Source organism: Hemiscyllium ocellatum, chromosome 16 (assembly GCF_020745735.1).
Source record: "Hemiscyllium ocellatum isolate sHemOce1 chromosome 16, sHemOce1.pat.X.cur, whole genome shotgun sequence".
In the NCBI taxonomy this organism is placed as follows: domain Eukaryota; kingdom Metazoa; phylum Chordata; class Chondrichthyes; order Orectolobiformes; family Hemiscylliidae; genus Hemiscyllium; species Hemiscyllium ocellatum.
In genome coordinates this window covers 10,556,051-10,573,584 of record NC_083416.1, presented here as the reverse complement: position 1 = coordinate 10,573,584, position 17,534 = coordinate 10,556,051, and the positions used below count along the sequence as shown (strand labels likewise).

Genomic DNA, 17,534 nt, shown 5'->3' with positions numbered 1-17,534 from the left:
TGTTCCATGCCACTACTGCCTGTGCAAGAACGCTGTGACCGAGGGCTTTTTCCAAGTACCACATTCTGCTTCTGTCCTCGTAAAGACCCAAAAACTGGACCACGTTGAAAACTGCAAATTACCTTTTCACCTCCACCTCTGTCCATTCAACTGCAACTGACGAAAGCACAGAACGTATTTACAAAATGCACGTAGAAATGACATGGTTAGCATCTCACCCACACTTGGTGTACATACACAGGGCAATGGAGGGATGGCATCAGGGACCTGTGGACTGTGTGACCCTTAACTGGGCTTCACACCAAGCATCGACCAGTGGATGTCGCAGATGTCGAACCATTGCTCGGACACTCTCCCGCGGCCGTGCAGACCCCTGACCGGCAGTGCGGGGCTGACCTGACGTTCTTGCTCACTCACCACCCTCCAGAAATACTGGCCCTTCAGGAAGAAGAGGGCGCGGTGGGTGTAGGAGTAAAACGCAGCATCCAGGTTCCCCACCGGATGGTCACCAGCCACCACGGGTGGGAAAAAATCCACCATCTTTCTGGGAAACCCGCTGACCTTCTGATTAAGATCGATAGTGAACGCCGTCACCTGTGGAGAAACAAACAGGCTGACTTGATTCTGTTGAGTTTAGGCTCACATCCTGCTGATATGAGGTTATTTCCCCCCTGCCCAACATCTCTCTCTCCCTCCTACTTCTGTCTTTCTTGTTTTGTGAAGGAGGTGCCTTTATTGGCAATAGCTCCTGGTCAGTTCTCCTCTCTGGTTCAGTAAGTTGTAAGCTCACATCCCACTCCTGAGACTGAATCACTATTGGATGGCACTTCCCCTCCTGCATCTACTTGGAATTGAAAGGGGAATGGGTAAAATGAAAGGTCAAATTTACTCATGCATGCCTGATCCTTCTGACTTTCCATAGTTGTGAAATGTTGCTACCTGGTACACAAATCAAAACATAGAAAATTGGTGCAGGAGTAGGCCATTTGGCCCTGCGAGCTTGTATCACCATTCAATACAATCATGGCTGATCGTGCAATTTCAGTATCTCACTCCTGCTTGCTGTCCATACCCCTTCATCCCTTTAGCTTCAGGGGCCACGTCCTGTGATGTTGTAGTTGTCAATATAAAGCCCAAGGCAAATGTGAATTTTATCCCAACAGGCTATTCTTGTTATGGCAGGAGGGATTTGGAAGTCTGTGAGACCCCAACCAGGTAAGTCTGTCTGTAACCATTGAGGAAGGCATCAGGAACCTTTTGACAAGTGAAAAGTTTTGCTAGTGCCCTCTCATATTTCCCCCATGACCCCATATGGTGTCCATCCCCCTGCTTCACCTGGAAAGAATGCCAGATAGCCTTATCATGAATGCTTGGCTGAGCTCTAGGAGTGGCTGAGGAGCATTGACACAGCTTGAAGGGGGCTGCTGGCATTATTTAATGGATGAGTTTACAAGGTTGTAATCAGTTAATCTTTCTTTGATGTGCTTTTGTTTTAAAGTCAATGCCTATGTGTTCATTTGAACAAGATTAAGAGCTCTTAAGAAAGTTCATGCTTTTGTTAAGAATATCATGCATTACTCTCCTTGAATGACACTTTTCTGATGTTGCAAGGTGAGTATCTTTTCACAAAGGGGAATTTCAATGTGTGTTTGCTGATTTTGTCAGTCTGGCAAGGATTTCATTTCCAGGCTTGCCAACAATTCATTGGAACAGACACCGTAAAAGTAGGAAAGGAGGACACATGAAGGACATGGAAGTGGCTTGGGCAATGAGCTGGCTGAAGGGGGCATAGGGCAATATGAAGGCACATAGTGGAGATTTAGATGAATGTGGGGGGCACAAGGAAGGGGCTATGAAAATGGGGTCCCAATGATATTGTACAGAACAGGATTGATGTTCCAGTGAACTGAGGGAGGTTTCCAAACTGAATTGGCATGAGGTGATGAGTTTGGATTGTATAATCAGGAAAATCAGGAAACTTGTCAAAAGGTTCCTGATGCCTTCCCCAATGGCTACAGACAGACTTACCTGGTTTGGGTCTCACAGACTTCCAAATCCCTCCTGCCATAACAAGAATAGCCTGTTGGAATGAAATTCACATTTCCCTCAGGTTTTATATATCGACAACTACAACATCACAGGACATGGCCCCTGCAGCTAAAGGGATGAAGGGGTATGGACAGCAAGCAGAACTGATTCATGTGTCCTGACCCATCATCTAAACTGATAAGCTGGTATGCCTGAAAGAATCAGAGGAGCTATTATCTGAGTGAGGCATTAAATTGTCTGTCTGTCCTCAGTCTAGAAATTCCCATTGCAGGATTTCAAGTCTGAGAAGGGACTGAAAGAGAGGAACAGGCTGAGAGAAGGGAAGATCAAACAGAGCTTTATGAAGGCCAGGTTTTTGCATAATCTGGAAAAGTGGAGTTCAGGAAAAGTGAGAGGGAGCAACAACTGAGAATCCAGAGCAAGAGAAGCTGAGAGAGCTCTCTCAATTAAAATCCAGGACAGCCTTGGCAAAGAGTCCTGTGGAAAATGGATCTTTTGCACTATCTTCCAGGACTTACATCTTTATGCATTCAGCTTCTGAAGTTTGAAGGACAAACAAGAGTCAGAGTTTATGGCTGTTGTGAACACAGTGTACTCAAGCTGAGCTTACCTCGTCGCCCCTGAAGAAATAAATATTCCGGTCCTTTCTGTCAAAATACGCAGTGTCTATTGGGCTTGGGGCACCAGGGAACCCTTCGCTGATGAGCTTGGGATATCTGGTGCTGTGTGCATCCTCAGTAAAAGCCATATCATTAATGGGATCATAGTGCCAGTATTGTGTCCCTGCAAATCAGAAATAGATAATTATTATGTTCCTTTTTGATATTGATGATGCTGCCAAGATAGATGGAAAGGTGTACGTACATCCCCCAGAAACTTCATCCATTTTAAGTGGGAAGACAAATGACTCATTAACAGAGAAGTATTAGGCACAGGAAGAGGCCATTTAGCCCCTTGAGCCTATTCTGCCAGTTAATACATCTCAAATCCATTTACTCACTCTAACTCCATCTCCCTTGATATTCTGACTGATCAAAAATTTAGCAATTTTAGACTTGAAAGCCCCAAATGATTCCCAGTATCTACCTACCTCATTTTTAAAGGGAAAAGGAATTCAGATTTTCACCTACTATCTGTGTGGAAAATGCTCTCTGAGTTGACTCTTAAACACTTCAGTTCCAAATTTAAGATTTTGCCTCTTGATTTTGTTTTCTCCTTCAACAGAAATTAAGCCCGTGTATAAACTTAGTTTAATGTTTTCTGCACTTAATCTTCTGTAATTTATATTTCTTTAAAGGGACGTGAGTCTCACTGACTGGCCAGAAGCTACTATCTGTCCCTAATAGCCCCCTGAGAAGGCGGTGGTGAGCTGCCTTCTTGAACCACTGCAGTTCATGTGCTGTAGGTAGATTGACAATGATGGATATAGACCTAGCAACACTGGAAGAACAGCGATACATTTCCAAGTCAGGATGGTGAGTGGCTTGGAGGGGAACATGCAGGTGTTGGTGCTCCCATATATCTACTGCCCTTGTCCTTCTAGATGGTTGTGGGTTTGGAAGGTGCTGTCTGAGGATCTTTGGTGAATTTCTGCAGTGCATCTTGTAGATAGTACACACTGCTGCTACTGAGCATTGATGGTGGAAGGAATGAATGTTTATGGATGTAGTGCTAATCAAGTAGGTTGCATTAGCCTGGATGGTGTTGAGCTTCTTGACTGTTTTTGAGCTGCACCCATCCAGACAAATGGGGAATATTCCATTACATTCCCAACTACGTAGATAATGGACAGGTTTTGGCTAGTTAGGAAGTGAGTTATTCACTGTAGGAATCCCAACCTCTGACCTTCTCATGTCACCACTGTAGTTATATGGTGACTCCAGCTGAGTTTCTGGTCAATGGTAACTTCCAGGATGTTGATACAGTTGGTTCTGCTATAACATGGTAGTTCCGTTCTCGTGCAATCCCGTGTTGTAAACAAATTGCATAATAGCTGCACCATTTAAACTAGTAGTGTCAGAATCACTTCATAACTAATAAGCGCTTTAAAAGTTTGCACTTTAGAAACAGTGCCTCCAATTCGTCAATTGTTTTACAGCGAGTTTGAGTTTGCGAAGCCCGTGTTATGGCAGGATGATCTGTAGTAGCGGATTCAGTGATGGTAATGCTATTGAATGTGAAGGGGTGGTGGTTAGATTGCTTCTTATTGGAGATAGTCATTGCCTTGCATTGGTGTGGCACAAATGTTCGTTACGCCGAGAGGAACGAAGCCAAGTTAATATGAGCTGTATTCATGAATTAGCCTCTGGGTCCCAGTGTCAATCTATGCTCCATGTCCTCCAAGGATAATATCCCCTTACTGAGGTCCACTGCATTGGTTGCAGTACACAGGAATACAAGAAACTGGAGTAGGACCAGACCGCTCAGTGTGATAAAGCTCTTGTGAGGTTCCTTACAGTGGTTTCCTACATTAAGGGTGCTATATAAATACAAGTTCTGTAATTCAATGAAACAGTTGTGTATTCAAGCATGCAACAAATAGAAACAGAAGACCATTTAGCTTCTTGAACCTCCTCTGCTATTCAAATAAATCATGGCTTCTCTTGGGTTTCTAGTCCACATTTCTGCTTCTCCCTGAATCCATTGATCCTGGAGAGACCAGTAATCTCTCCATCCAACCCTTAAATGTGGTCAAAGGTGGAGTATCCACAACCCTCTGAGGAGGGGTGGGAGTCCGAAAGATTCAGCCCCTTTGGAGTCAACTAATCTCTCCTCAACACAAGTCTTAAATAATCCTTCTTCCTGAGGCTGTACCCTTGTGTTTTAGACACATTGGCCAGTCGATGCAATCTGTCAGCCTCCCTCTATCAGGCATCATCCGAATTCAGTACATTGATGAGGTCACTTCTCAGTCTTCTAAATTCCAGATGTGTAGACCTGATTTACCCAGCCCTCTCAGTCCAGACGGTGTCTGAGAAAATTTCTGATAGAACGTCACTTCCTCCATTGTCCATTCTGACCTACTTGCAGTAAAGGCCAAAAGTCCGTCAACCTGTTTGGAATGATTTCTGTAGTTGTCTTTCCAACAGTCTTTCATGGATGAATAACAACATTTGGAGAAAGTGAGGACCGCAGATGCTGGAGATCAGAGTCAAAAAGTGTGGTGCTGGAAAAGCACAGCCGGTCAGGCAGCATCCGAGGAGCAGGAGAGTTGACAATTTGAGCATAAGCTCTTCATCAGGAATGACAAGCTTTGTATGTATTTCTCATGAGCAGCAGTAATATAATTGTTGTTTACAGTGCGCTGTACAAGGATAAACATATGTACCAGAAAAGTGATCACACCCTCCTTCTGTTGGTCATTCCCTATCTTTTTATATCTCACTACTTCTTTGTGCATAAAAAGTAATGGGCAAGACAGAGTTTGCCGATATAAAGGTTTACATTCATGTCCATCACTTTTGAAGAATAATTACTCTAGTAATATAAGAAATACTTCAGCTAATTTGCATATTGCAAAGCCAAACTAACCGACAATAACCAGTTTGTTGATTTATTGCAAAGTTTCCTGACCAGGCAAGCAGTGTATTTTTAAGAAAATGACCAGTATCACAACACAAGCATAAAGGTACCCACTTCATCTTTAGTCACTCTCTGTGTAATCGAGTCAGTGTAATATATTCAGTCAGTCTCTGTCCTGTGTATACAATGTACGGTGACATCAGTAAGCACAGAATGCAGGCAATGAGCAAGTCTGTGATGTTATAGCCATATAAATAGTTAGTGTAGTTAATAAACTTCAAGAAATTAGGCTCAACAAGAATCCAATCTTTGTGATATAGGTTACATAATCTAACATAAAGGGTATCTCTCAGACCATATCATACTGGCTGTGGTATTTAACTCAAGTAACCACATTACAGATAATCTTTTCGTGATAATCTTTTAGAAATAATCTTTCAGTGATGCTGGTTCAAGTGTAAAGTTGGTTGGGACTTCCTTGATTTCTTTCAAATTGTGCTTTGAGATTTTTTTCACATTTACCTGCAAAGGGAAAGTCGGTCTAACTTTAACACCTGATCTGACAGACAGAAGGAAATAGGGAGGGTGGTGGAGGAGATACATAAATAGCAAAACAAATGTACACTCGGTAGATTGTAAGAAACCAGAGTTAATTGATACATTCATGAATATTTCAATAGTTCAAAGAAAGACAGAAATAATTTCAGATCTGATAAGGGATGCAATGGAATAGAGGAAATCTGTAGCTTCAAGGCTGCATCATAAGGCTACAGTCAATAGAAGTGGTACTGAGTCCAAGGCAAGGCTATGGCTTAGTGATATTATCTCTTGACTATTAATTCAGAAACTCAGCCAATGTTCTCAGGACCAGGGCTCAAATCCTGCCATGGCAGAAGGTGGAATTTGAATTCAATAAAGAATCTAGAATTGAGAGTCTAATGATGACCACAAAACCAATGTCAAGTGTTGGAAAATCCACCCGGCCCTTAGGGAAGGAAGTTTGTCCTCCTTACCTGATCCGGCCGACACGTTACTTCAAACCCACAGCAATGTGGTTGACTCTTAACTACCCTCTGGGAAATGAGGGATGGGCAATAAATGATGGCCGAGCCAGAGGACCCCATATCCCTTGAATGAATAAAAGAAAGGTTCAGCTGATAAGTGAACAAACGTTGGAGATTGTGCAAATGAAAAGTAGGAATGCAAGTACGAAGAGGAGAATTTAAACTGTGCAAGAATTCAGACTGAAAGGGCAAGAATTTAAAAATGCACATTGCTGTCAAACCATACTGTGAGGCATTGCTTAAAAAAATGGAATTGACCAATCAAGAGAGGAACTTGCACAACTCAGAATCAGAGAACAGGGCGGCACAGTGACTCAGTGGCTGGCCCTGCTGCCTCGCAGCTCCAGGAACCCTGGGTTTGATTCAATCCTTGGGCAATTGTCTGTGTGGAGTTTGCACGTCCTCCCCGTGTCTGCGTGGGTTTTCCTCTGGTTACTCCAGTTTCCTCTCACAATCCAAAGATGTGCAGGTTTGGTGGATTGGCCATCCTAAATTATCTATAGTGTCCAGGGATGTGTAGGTTAGCTGCATTAGCCATGGAAGGGATACGTAGGGTTACAAGGATAGGGTAGGGGGATGGGGATGGGGATGGGTCTGGGTGGGATCCTCTTCAAAGGGTCAGTGTGGACTAGTTGGGCTGAATGGCCTGTTTCCCCACTGTAAGGATTCTATGGATTCTATTCTTTTCTATGGAACTGGAGACATGGTAAACTGAAAGGTGATAGGCACTGGGGAATTTAAAGAAGTGATCAGGAAAGTGTTAGAAAGTATTAATAAAGAAATTATAGCAGGGCACATGGAAATGTTCAAGGTAATCAGAAAGCATTATAGAGTCATAGAGATGTACAGCATGGAAACAGACCTTTCGGTCCAACATGTCCATGCTGACTAGACATCCTGGCCTAACCTAGTCCCATTTGCCAGCACTTGGGCCCATATCCCTCCAAACCCTTCCTATTAGTTACCCATCCAGATATCTTTCAAAAGCTGTAAATGTCCCAGCCTCCACCATTTCCTCTGGCAGCTCATTCCATACATGTACTGCCCTCTGCATTAAATGTTACCCCTTACGCCCCTTTTATATCTTTCCCCTCTCACCCTAAACATATGCCCTTTCGCTCTGGACTCCCCTGCCCCAGGGAAGAGACCTTGTCTATTTATCCTATCCCTGCCTGTCATGATTTTATAACCCTCTATAACATCACCCCTCAGCTTCTGATGCTCCAGGGAAAACAGCCTCAGCCCATTCAGCCTCTCCCAGTAGCTCAAACCCTCCAACCCTGGCAAAGCCCTTGTAAATCTTTTCCAAACCCTTTCAAGTTTCACAACATCCTTGCGGTAGGAAGCAGACCAGAATTGCATGCACTATTCAAAACGTGGCTTAACCAAACTCCTTGTGGCTTTTTGAAAAGGAAATCATGTTTGACCAATCCTTTGGAGCTCCTTGATGTAACATGCTGTAGCTAAAGGAGAACAGGTATGTGTAGTAATGTGCTTAGATTTCCAGAAAGCATTTGATAAGGTGACACGTCAATGGTTACAGTGAAAATTCCTTCCTTTCAAAAGGAATCCTCAACAATCATAAAGGATATCACATCAAGCAAGAAGGAATCTTCCAGTAACACAATGGAGGAAGCGACAGGTTGATTTCACCAATAATTCGAACAGTGAAAGCAAAGCCCAGAAAGTCTAAACTAATCACTATATTGAAGTAATAAGTTCTACCTACATCAGCACAAATTTAAAGGGAGACTGACAATAAAGTTGTGATGAATACAGCTCTATGGAAGACACCACTATAAAAGGAGAAAGTGAGGACTGCAGATGCTGGAGGTCAGGGTTGAAAAGCATGGTGCTGGAAAAGCACAGCAGGTCAGGCAGCATCCAAGGACCAGGCTGAAGGGTTTACGCCGGAAATGTCGACCCTCCTATTCCTCGGATGCTGCCTGACCTGCCATGCTTTTCCAGCGCCACACTTTACGAACATATAAAAGGGATAAGCAACATCTAAAGATTTAACTTGCTGCAAAGAAAGATATGCTCATGATAGCAGGAATTATCCCATGACAAATGACTGAAAGTTCTTTAGTTAAGTAGATAGCCTCAGACATCAGACTGGGGGGAAGACAGCCCAAGTTTATTAATTTCTACCTAACAAATGCTTGTTCTTCCAAGCTGGAAGAGAACATTATGGGCAGAATAATTAAATCTCCAGATTGTCAGAATTTGTAAAGTCGAAAACATAAGGAGAGATGCTGTAGTGGTAAATGTAATTATATTAACAAAGGGATAACAAATAATGGTTTTGGACTAAAACATTTTTGTGGGGAGATGTTGTCTCTGAATCATAAAGGGTTTAGAAGGGTTACTTTTGTTCAATAAGCACAGTGATGAAGTCAGAAGGACTTGGTACATAAGTGAAGTATGAATCGTGTGGGACGCCCAAGGTTAGATGGTAATGTATATCTATACATATAACTTAAAAGGTAGCAGAAATGAAATGAACTATGTCTATTTTACTCTCTGAGATGGAAACTGGCTACCCTTTCATACATTATAGACCATGCAAGCTCCTAAATAACCCACAGAATGGCTGAACACCATTACTGCACTCTCAGATGGATGTTAATACAGTCATGGAGTTATAGAGATGTACAGCAGAGAAACAGACCCTACGGTCCAACTCGTCCATGCCAGCCAGATATCCCAGCCTAATCTAGTCCCATTTGTCAGCACTTGGCCCATATACCTCTAAACCCTTCCTATTTATATACCCATCCAGATGTCTTTTCAACAGCCTGTAAAACAGTAGTTGCTGCTCCTGGAATTCAAGGAAATCACCTCCAACACCTAAAATACCTCAAAAAAGGAGCAGCTCTTACAGCCACATATTTTTCCCTGAAACAGGGTGATGTGTTGAAAAAGAGTATTTTGAAATGTCATTGGCACTTTTTATCTCCCAATGAACACTTGGAATGGATTATTTGGCCATTTCCCCAGCACTGTTAGTGGAACCCTGCAGTGTGCCATTTCTTTATCTCTATCCTTTCATGGCTTGTGCGTGTCATTGCCACAGTCAACATTTATATTGCTCATCCCTAACTGTCCTTGAACTGAATGGCTGTCTGGGTCATCATAGAGGGCAGGTAAGAGCAAACAACACTGCTGTGGGTCTGGAGTCACTTGTAGGCCAGTCTAGCTAAGGATGGCAGAGTACTGTCACTAAAGAACATTGGCACACCAAATAGGCTTTTACAGCAATTAACAGAAGCTATCATGTTGACTATGTGCGAGACCAGCCATCATTCCCATTCCTTTTGATCAACTGAATCTAACTCCTATCTGCCATATTGAGACTTAGAACTTGTCCCCAGAACATTTGTCCAGACCTATTGAATGGCTCGGTCCAGTGACATTAACCCTGCATCCCCAAATATCTGCTGTCTTCCTGTAATACAATCATGTTTTCCCAAAATAGTGATTCATGGGTTGTGAAGCACATAGCTATATCTACATATTATGAAAGGCACCATATAAATGCAAGTTCTTTGATGATGCTGGAGAGGTCAAGGCAGATTATTTTGACTTTGATACTCTAGTGGGCTGGCAGCCAATCAGCGCAGCTGGAAGACTGAAACATGGAATGTTTCTTTTCAGAATGATTCAATCTCATATCTGGCGTTGTATTTACCAACACAGCAACGATGATAGTGGGTATTGTGCTCATTTCCCTGAATGAAGGTTTCCAATAAACTGACAGCCAGGTGTACTTACCTTTGAAGAAGTACTGGGCATCTCTCTTCTCCTCCAGGTTACTGCTCCAGGCCCAGACATGAACAAAGGCATCGATATTAGAATCAGGGAGATTGCGCCAGCCCGCAGAGATAGGAATTGGATCTCCGTAGCGTGTTCTGTTGCTCCTGTTCTCGTACATCCAATACCAACTCTTCCTGAAGAAGTAGGTGTTGAAGTGGTAAGTTAAGGTGCCGTCGGGATTCTCACGTGGATAGACCCAGTCAAAGACCGTGCTGAAAGCACCTTCACAAACACCTGGGAGTTAAGGAAGACTAGGTTACCAATGTGTAACTAACTTCAGTGTCTTGTTGGAAGCATTTCAGGCATTTCCTTTGTGAATAATATAGAATCTGGACAGTGGACAAACAGGCCCTTCGGCCCAATGAGTCCACAGCGACCCTCCTAAGAGTATCCCACCCAAACCCATTCCATTACCCTATTATCCTGTATCTACTCCTGACTAATGCACATAACCTACACATCCCTGAACACTGTGGGCAATTTAGCATGGCCATTCACCTAACCTGCACGTCTTTGAAAATCATGTCTCACGTGAGGTCATTGCTAACCACTTGCAAAGTTATTGCTTGCTCGTTCAGCAGAAACAAATTTAAGATGATCAGTTAGGCTCACAGTCTGCTTCATTTGCATCCAGTTTGAGGACATCTGTGGAAAGAGGAAGAGGAAGAGGAAGAGGTCTGTGTAGGGAAAGGAGGAAGTGAGATGGGGGGGCATGTGTATGTATGTAAGAGAGAGGTTGGGAGGGACCTAAAGGGAGACTGTGAGTGAGTGAGAGTAAGAGTAGGTATGTGTTTGTGTGGAGGGCAGAAGGCTTGAGGGTGATGGAGAGTATGAGGGAGAAAGTGGAAGGATTGAGCTGGTGAGCTGGAGAGTGTTTGGAAGAGAGTGAAGGATGTATGTGGGAGTGAGAGGGGAAGAGTGTGTGTGGGATGGAGTGGTGTAGACTGAACGTACATGTGGGAAGGAGGGAGTAAGATGCCAAGTGTGTACATGGAGTGGGCATGAGTTAGTGAGTAAATGAGTGTGTCTGAACATGAGACACATACTCTGTCCTCTACCACCACCAAAAAAACCTGTCCTCAGAGTAAGCTGGGAGAGTAGGAAAACCCAGGATGAAAGGTAACCTGCTTCCACCCTCCATTTCCTATGCTCAATCTTGGAGTACTTGCCTCCAGAGATGAAAACAGGGTTTGTGTTATGGAATATATGGAAGTTAATTTGGCAGTTATGTAGTTAACTTAGTGGTGTAATGCATGCATAGGATCATATTACTGGGCTCCACTAACAAATAATGGTAGCACACTGTGATAGGTGAGTTAAATCACTGATAGATGAGCTAATGCTAAAGATGGTCGTGCTGCAATGTGATTGGTTAAGTGTAAAGTAATGGACCAGTGTGGCAGGAGATGATTAGTTTAGACAAACAAAGCAAGCTGGTATGTTTGGTTAAGCTAATGCTATCAGATAAATCTGGGAACTAGGACTGTATAAACTGCAGAAAGGCAAAGGACTGATAGGCAAACAGGAGAAAATACCTTCTGCTGCAGTTTTTTTTTGCAAATATAAGCTTAATTTTGTGAAGGATTTTCTGCATCTCCTGGTAATTCTCAGAGTATTGAGTGATCTCAACAACAACAACAATGTTACTTAAACCCCAACACTTTGGTCCATCCCTTAACCAACCTCTTTCCCTAGCAATCAGGTCTGGTGACCTGGCCTGTCTCTCTCTGACTCTGAATCATTGGATTTCTACAGTGTGGAAAGAGGCCCTTCAGCCCAACAAGTCTACACTGGCCTTCCAAAGTGTAACCCCCCCACCCCCAGACTCATTGCCCTACCCAACGTTTGTACCTAACCTACACACCTCTAAACACTATGGGCAATCTAGCTTAGCCAATTTACCTAACCTACACATCTTTGGATTGTGGGAGGGAATCAGAGCACCTAGAGGAAACCCACTTAGACACGGGGAGAACATACAAACTCCACACAGACCATCACCCAAGGATGGAATCGAGCCCAGGTCCCTAGCGCTGTGAGGCAGCAGTGCTAACCACTGAGCCACTTCTAAATTGAAAAGGCAAAATAAGCAGAGTTATTAGTTATTGTGCTGCTGGATATTTTTCAATTGTCATTCTAATTAGTTAACCATTTATTTAAATTATTAATGTATTGCTGAGGAAGTTACTTTTTCATTCATGCTTACAATTATACCAAACTATGTCTTTATGAAATTTACTCAGTGGCTGCCAAGTGGGAAAATAAAACTGTGATGTGGGCCCACCTCCCCCCTCACCCACCCCGCTCCATGCAAAAAAGTTGGACAAATCTGTGCGGGATGCTGCACATATTCACGCCACTTATGTAGGCAAAAGGAGTTTGTCAATATATTGCGAGTTTTCCGTTGAAAAAGAATGATGTGGGCTGCCAAATCCATCCCTATATTCCCCAAAGCAATGCCCTGACCCATCCAAGTCTATTTGCCTGCTCTCGGATTGACAACCCTGCTGTATCTCCATGACAACCCTGCCCCGACCAATCAGCAGCCTCATTTCACAATATGTAAATTAGTCTTCCCTTTCTCAGTTTGGCTTCATGCATTCTGGTTCTGATGAGCACAAGCCAAGAAGCTTCAAGTTTTATGTCATAACTTGCAAAACGTATGTTGAGAACTGCTCAGTAAAGGCAAGACTGCAAATATATTTCTGAAGATATTTTTCCTGACTGGTATTTTTACTGAGTTGAAAGGTTTAGCACTGGAAGAGCACAGCAGGTAAGGCAGCATCCGAGGAGCAGTATAATCGAAGTTTCGGGCATAAGGCCTTCATTAGGAATGTGGGAGAGTGGAGAAAGGGGGCTGAGAGATAAATAGGAGAGGGGTGTGGGGCTGGGGGTGAGGTAGCTTGGAAGGTGACAGGTCGATGCAGGCGGGGGCAATGGTGTCCTCACTTTCTCCTGATATGTTTACTGAGGTGGTGTATTTTAAACATTTAGCATTCACTCATTTCACCGCTAGTGCATTTTAGTGGCAGGGTCTACCGTTTACAAATGCACTGCGGCACTCACCAAGTCTCACCTTCCAAACCAGAAGGACAAGGTAAGCATACACGTGGGAATATCACACCTGCAAGTTCCCCTCCAAGTCTATCATATGTTAAAAGATTGGAGTGACTGGGCTTGCATATAATTGAGTTTAGAAGATTGAGGGGGGATCTGATTGAAACGTATAAGGTTATTAAAGGATTGGACACTTTGGAGGCAGGAAGCATGTTTCCACTGATGGGTGAATCCAGAACCAGAGGGCACAGTTTAAAAATAAGGGGTAAGCCATTTAGAACAGAGTTGAGGAGAAACTTCTTTACCCAGATTGTGGCGGATATGTGGAAAGCTCTGCCCCAGAAGGCAGTGGAAGCCAAGTTTCTGGATACTTTCAAGAAAGATGGATAGAGCTCTTAAAAGATAGTGGAATCAAGGGTTATGGGGATAGACAGGAACAGGATACTGATTGTGGATGATCAGCTATGATCATAATGAATGATGGTGGTGCTGGCTCAAAGGGCCAAATGGCCTACTCCTGCACCTATTGTCTATTATCTAAGTCATGCGCCGTCCTGAAATGGAATCAAATCATTGTGGGCTAATATTCTGGAATTCCGTCCCTAACAGCATTGTACACATACATCTGAAGAACTGCAACGGTAACTCATCATCACCTTCTCAAGCACAACTAGGGGTGGGCAATGAAGGCTAACTCCCAGCTCTCGAAAACAAATCACCGCAATGATTCACTTTCGGAGTTCAGGTTTTCCAAATGTTAAAATTAACAATCTCACTAAATGTACTGACCAGCAAAATAATACCTTCAGAAATGCATTCATACCCTTGTTTTAGTGAAGCAGTTTCTCTGGGATTTTACTAGATCTGCAGTTGCACAGTGAGCGTGCGTGGGCCCTTACCTTCACAAAGGAGTGGTATGAAAAGTTTACGGTGGTGATACCTAGGTATTTCCTTGGTATAATTATTCTATCTAGTATGTTATGGACTGGGCCAGACCCCCCTCAGAATATTTTAGGAAGGTAGCTTAGACCCTAACTTTTTTTTATTTTCAAGGCAGATATGAAGTGGATATTCCAAGTTTGATGCAGCTGACCAAACTACTTTGCTTTAAGCAAAACAGTTTATTTAAAGTTGGAACATAAACAACAGAAAAAGGAATTTAGAATAACTTAACTATTGGAAAACTTAACTGACCCAAGAATGGAACTTGACTAAGGAACTGTTGCAATCCAGTAACATCCCATAAACACACCTCTTGGCCAAAAGGGAAATTGCAACACAGATTCTCTCAGACAGGAGGGAAAAACATCCGATAAGCTTTCAGAGAGAAAGTCAGTCAGGCATCATTTGCTGAAGCCCACAACCTTCCTGGACTCCAGCATCTTGTGACTGCCACAGCTAAACCAAACTAGAAAAAACCTGAAATGGGAGAACTGGCCATTATTAAACTCGGCTCTTCCTAAGATTCATCAGCACCTCTGCCTTTACGACCTCTCTTTTAAAAAAAAACCCGAGGGCAAAATAACCTTGTTAAAGTGATAGCATCATCACAAGTATGAAGTAATATTGTAATACAGTACAAATATACCATGAAGGTGCTGTTTGGCTTCATTCTTGAAGCGCCGAGGGCAGATTAAAAGTCATGCACATTGGCTTTGGGACTGGAATCACATATGAGCCAGAACCAGATAACTCCAACAAAATTATATAAAAGACAACCGTGAACCCTGTCAAGTTTGCAATTGAACAGATACCCGATTCACTTCTTTTGTTTTATTGAGTCCCGTTTCTTTTTAATTTTGTTATTATTAAATAAAATGTAGGCTGCTTCACAAAACAGTGTAGCTTCTTCATTTCTCCCCTTTGTTAACTGGAATAGTCACCTGACATCAGATCAGGATGGATGTTTCCAGTGTCCATTCTTACCATATAAACGTTGCATGGCCTTTCTGTCTAACCAGTCCAATTCGAAGTTTTCACTCTGGGTGTTGTAATTGGGGTGCATGATGGAGCCTTTTCGAAGGAGATGGGACAGACCGAGGGCATGGCCAATTTCATGGACAGCAACCTGAAAGAGGAGAAAGGAGTATGTAAAGCCAAGGTACAACAAGCAGATCATTTTCATGATGACTATGAGTTTAGGTTACCTTTTGTGGAAATTCATTGAGATTATAAAAAGAATGAAGGCACATTATTCCTTTCATGAACTGCTGCATTGTTCTAATGGTGGCTGTTTGATTGTAACATTTTAATTAAACTAATTTGCTCTTAATCCATACTGAAATTATTTTCAAGAACAATGGGATTTCCCTTTCTAATCCTGGGCAAGCAGGGATTATTGTGTTGGTGTGAACAATTACATCAATTACAGATAATTGAGAGGTCCAGGTGCACCATTAAGTTGCTACCTGACTCCAGATATTACATTACTTCTTCAAAGATTGTGTTGTCTCTGCTGTACTGATTTATTTTAATGGTTTCTCATTTTCTTCCCTGCTTGTCGGAACGGAATCTAATCAGTTCGCCAACTTAACTTTGGGGGGGATATAGTACCCAGGTCCATCCTGTTCCTGCCTCACGTCGATGTGTGCACTTTATGGCAGACACATTTGGGAGTGATTGAGCATCCTAGTGGCAATCGTATTCTCCCTCTTTTTCTCTCCTTCTCAAACCCAACGACATCTCTGTAAACTGTCGTTTATTGCAGGAGGTTTTGAGTTCAGAAATAGGACTGTCTTTCTGCAGACCTTGGGGAGACCACACCCGGAGGTTTTGTGTACAGTTTTGGTCACTCTCCCTAAGAAAGGATATACAACAGAGCAAATGCAGAAGAGGTTCACTAGGCTGACTCCGGGGATGGTGGGATTGTCTTATGACATGGGATCTGTTTGGCTGAGCCTGTATTAACTAGAGTTCAGAATGATGAGAGGGGAATCTGATAAAATTCAAAGAGGCTGAACAGACTCGACACTGGAAGGATGTTTTCCCTGGTTGGGGGAGTCTAGAATCAGAGGTCACAGTCACAGGATGCAGGGTAGACAATCTAGGACTGAGCACCCGAGGAGCAGGAAAATCAACGTTTTGGGCAAAAACCCTTCATCAGGAATAGAGGCAGGAAGTCTCCAGGGTGGAGAGATAAACGGGGTTGGGGGGTTGGGTGGGGTGTGGGGGGAGGCATGTGGGTGGCTGGGGGGAATATAGCAAAGAGTACAATAGGTGAATGGGAATGGGGATGCTCTATCACCTCCATCCCCACCCCATTTCACCTATTGTACTCTTTGCTACATTCTCCCCAGCCTCCCCATTTATTTCTCCACTCTGGAGACTTTCTGCCTCTCTTCCTGATGAAAGGCTTTTGCCCGAAATATCGATTTTCCTGCTCTTCGGATGCTGCCTGACCTGCTGTGCTTTTCCAGCACCACTCTGATCTAAACTCTGGTTTCCAGCATCTGCAGTCTTTACTTTTGCCTAATTTAGGACTGAGATGACCTCCTTCTGTGCTATGCCATTCTGGACTTGGCTGGGGCTGATTTTTGGAAGTGCTCTCTGTTGATAATAACTCTATAAGATATAGGAAGTAAATTAGGCCATTCGGGCCACTGAGTCTGGTCCGCTGTTTGTAATCATGGCTGATATGCTTCACAAGGAGAAAGTGAGGACAGCAGATGCTGGTGATCAGAGTCAAGAGTGTGGCGCTGGAAAATTACAGCCGGTCAGGCAGCATCCAAGGAGCTGGAGAATTGACACTTCGGGCCAGAGCTTTTCACCAGGAATGCTGATGAAGGGCTCTGGCTCGAAATGTCGATTCTCCTGCTCCTCGGATGTTGCCTGACTGGCTGTGCTTTTCCTGCAATACACTCTCTACCCTGATATGCTTCATAACCCTACTCTCTTGCCTTCTCCTTGTATCCTCGATCCCCTTCCCAAACAAGAACCTATTCATCTCTGCCGTAAATACATTCAAAGACTTGGCCTCCACAGCTCTCTGTGGCAACGGATTTCACAGATTCACCACCCTCTGGCTGA

The 17,534-nt window shown here is 43.3% G+C and overlaps 1 protein-coding gene across 1 annotated transcript in view; it reads right to left on the bottom strand.

Moving 5' to 3' along the window:
- Positions 1-285: 285 nt before the first annotated feature.
- LOC132823535 (matrix metalloproteinase-21-like) overlaps positions 286-17,534 on the bottom strand; it is a 38,297-nt gene continuing 21,048 nt past the window's right edge. Inside the window, exons 5-8 of the mRNA XM_060837478.1 lie at positions 15,435-15,576; positions 10,410-10,685; positions 2,660-2,832; positions 286-594 (exon numbers count right to left, since the gene is read on the bottom strand). Coding sequence (XP_060693461.1) covers positions 286-594; positions 2,660-2,832; positions 10,410-10,685; positions 15,435-15,576 — 900 coding nt within the window. The remainder of the gene's footprint in view (positions 595-2,659; positions 2,833-10,409; positions 10,686-15,434; positions 15,577-17,534) is intronic.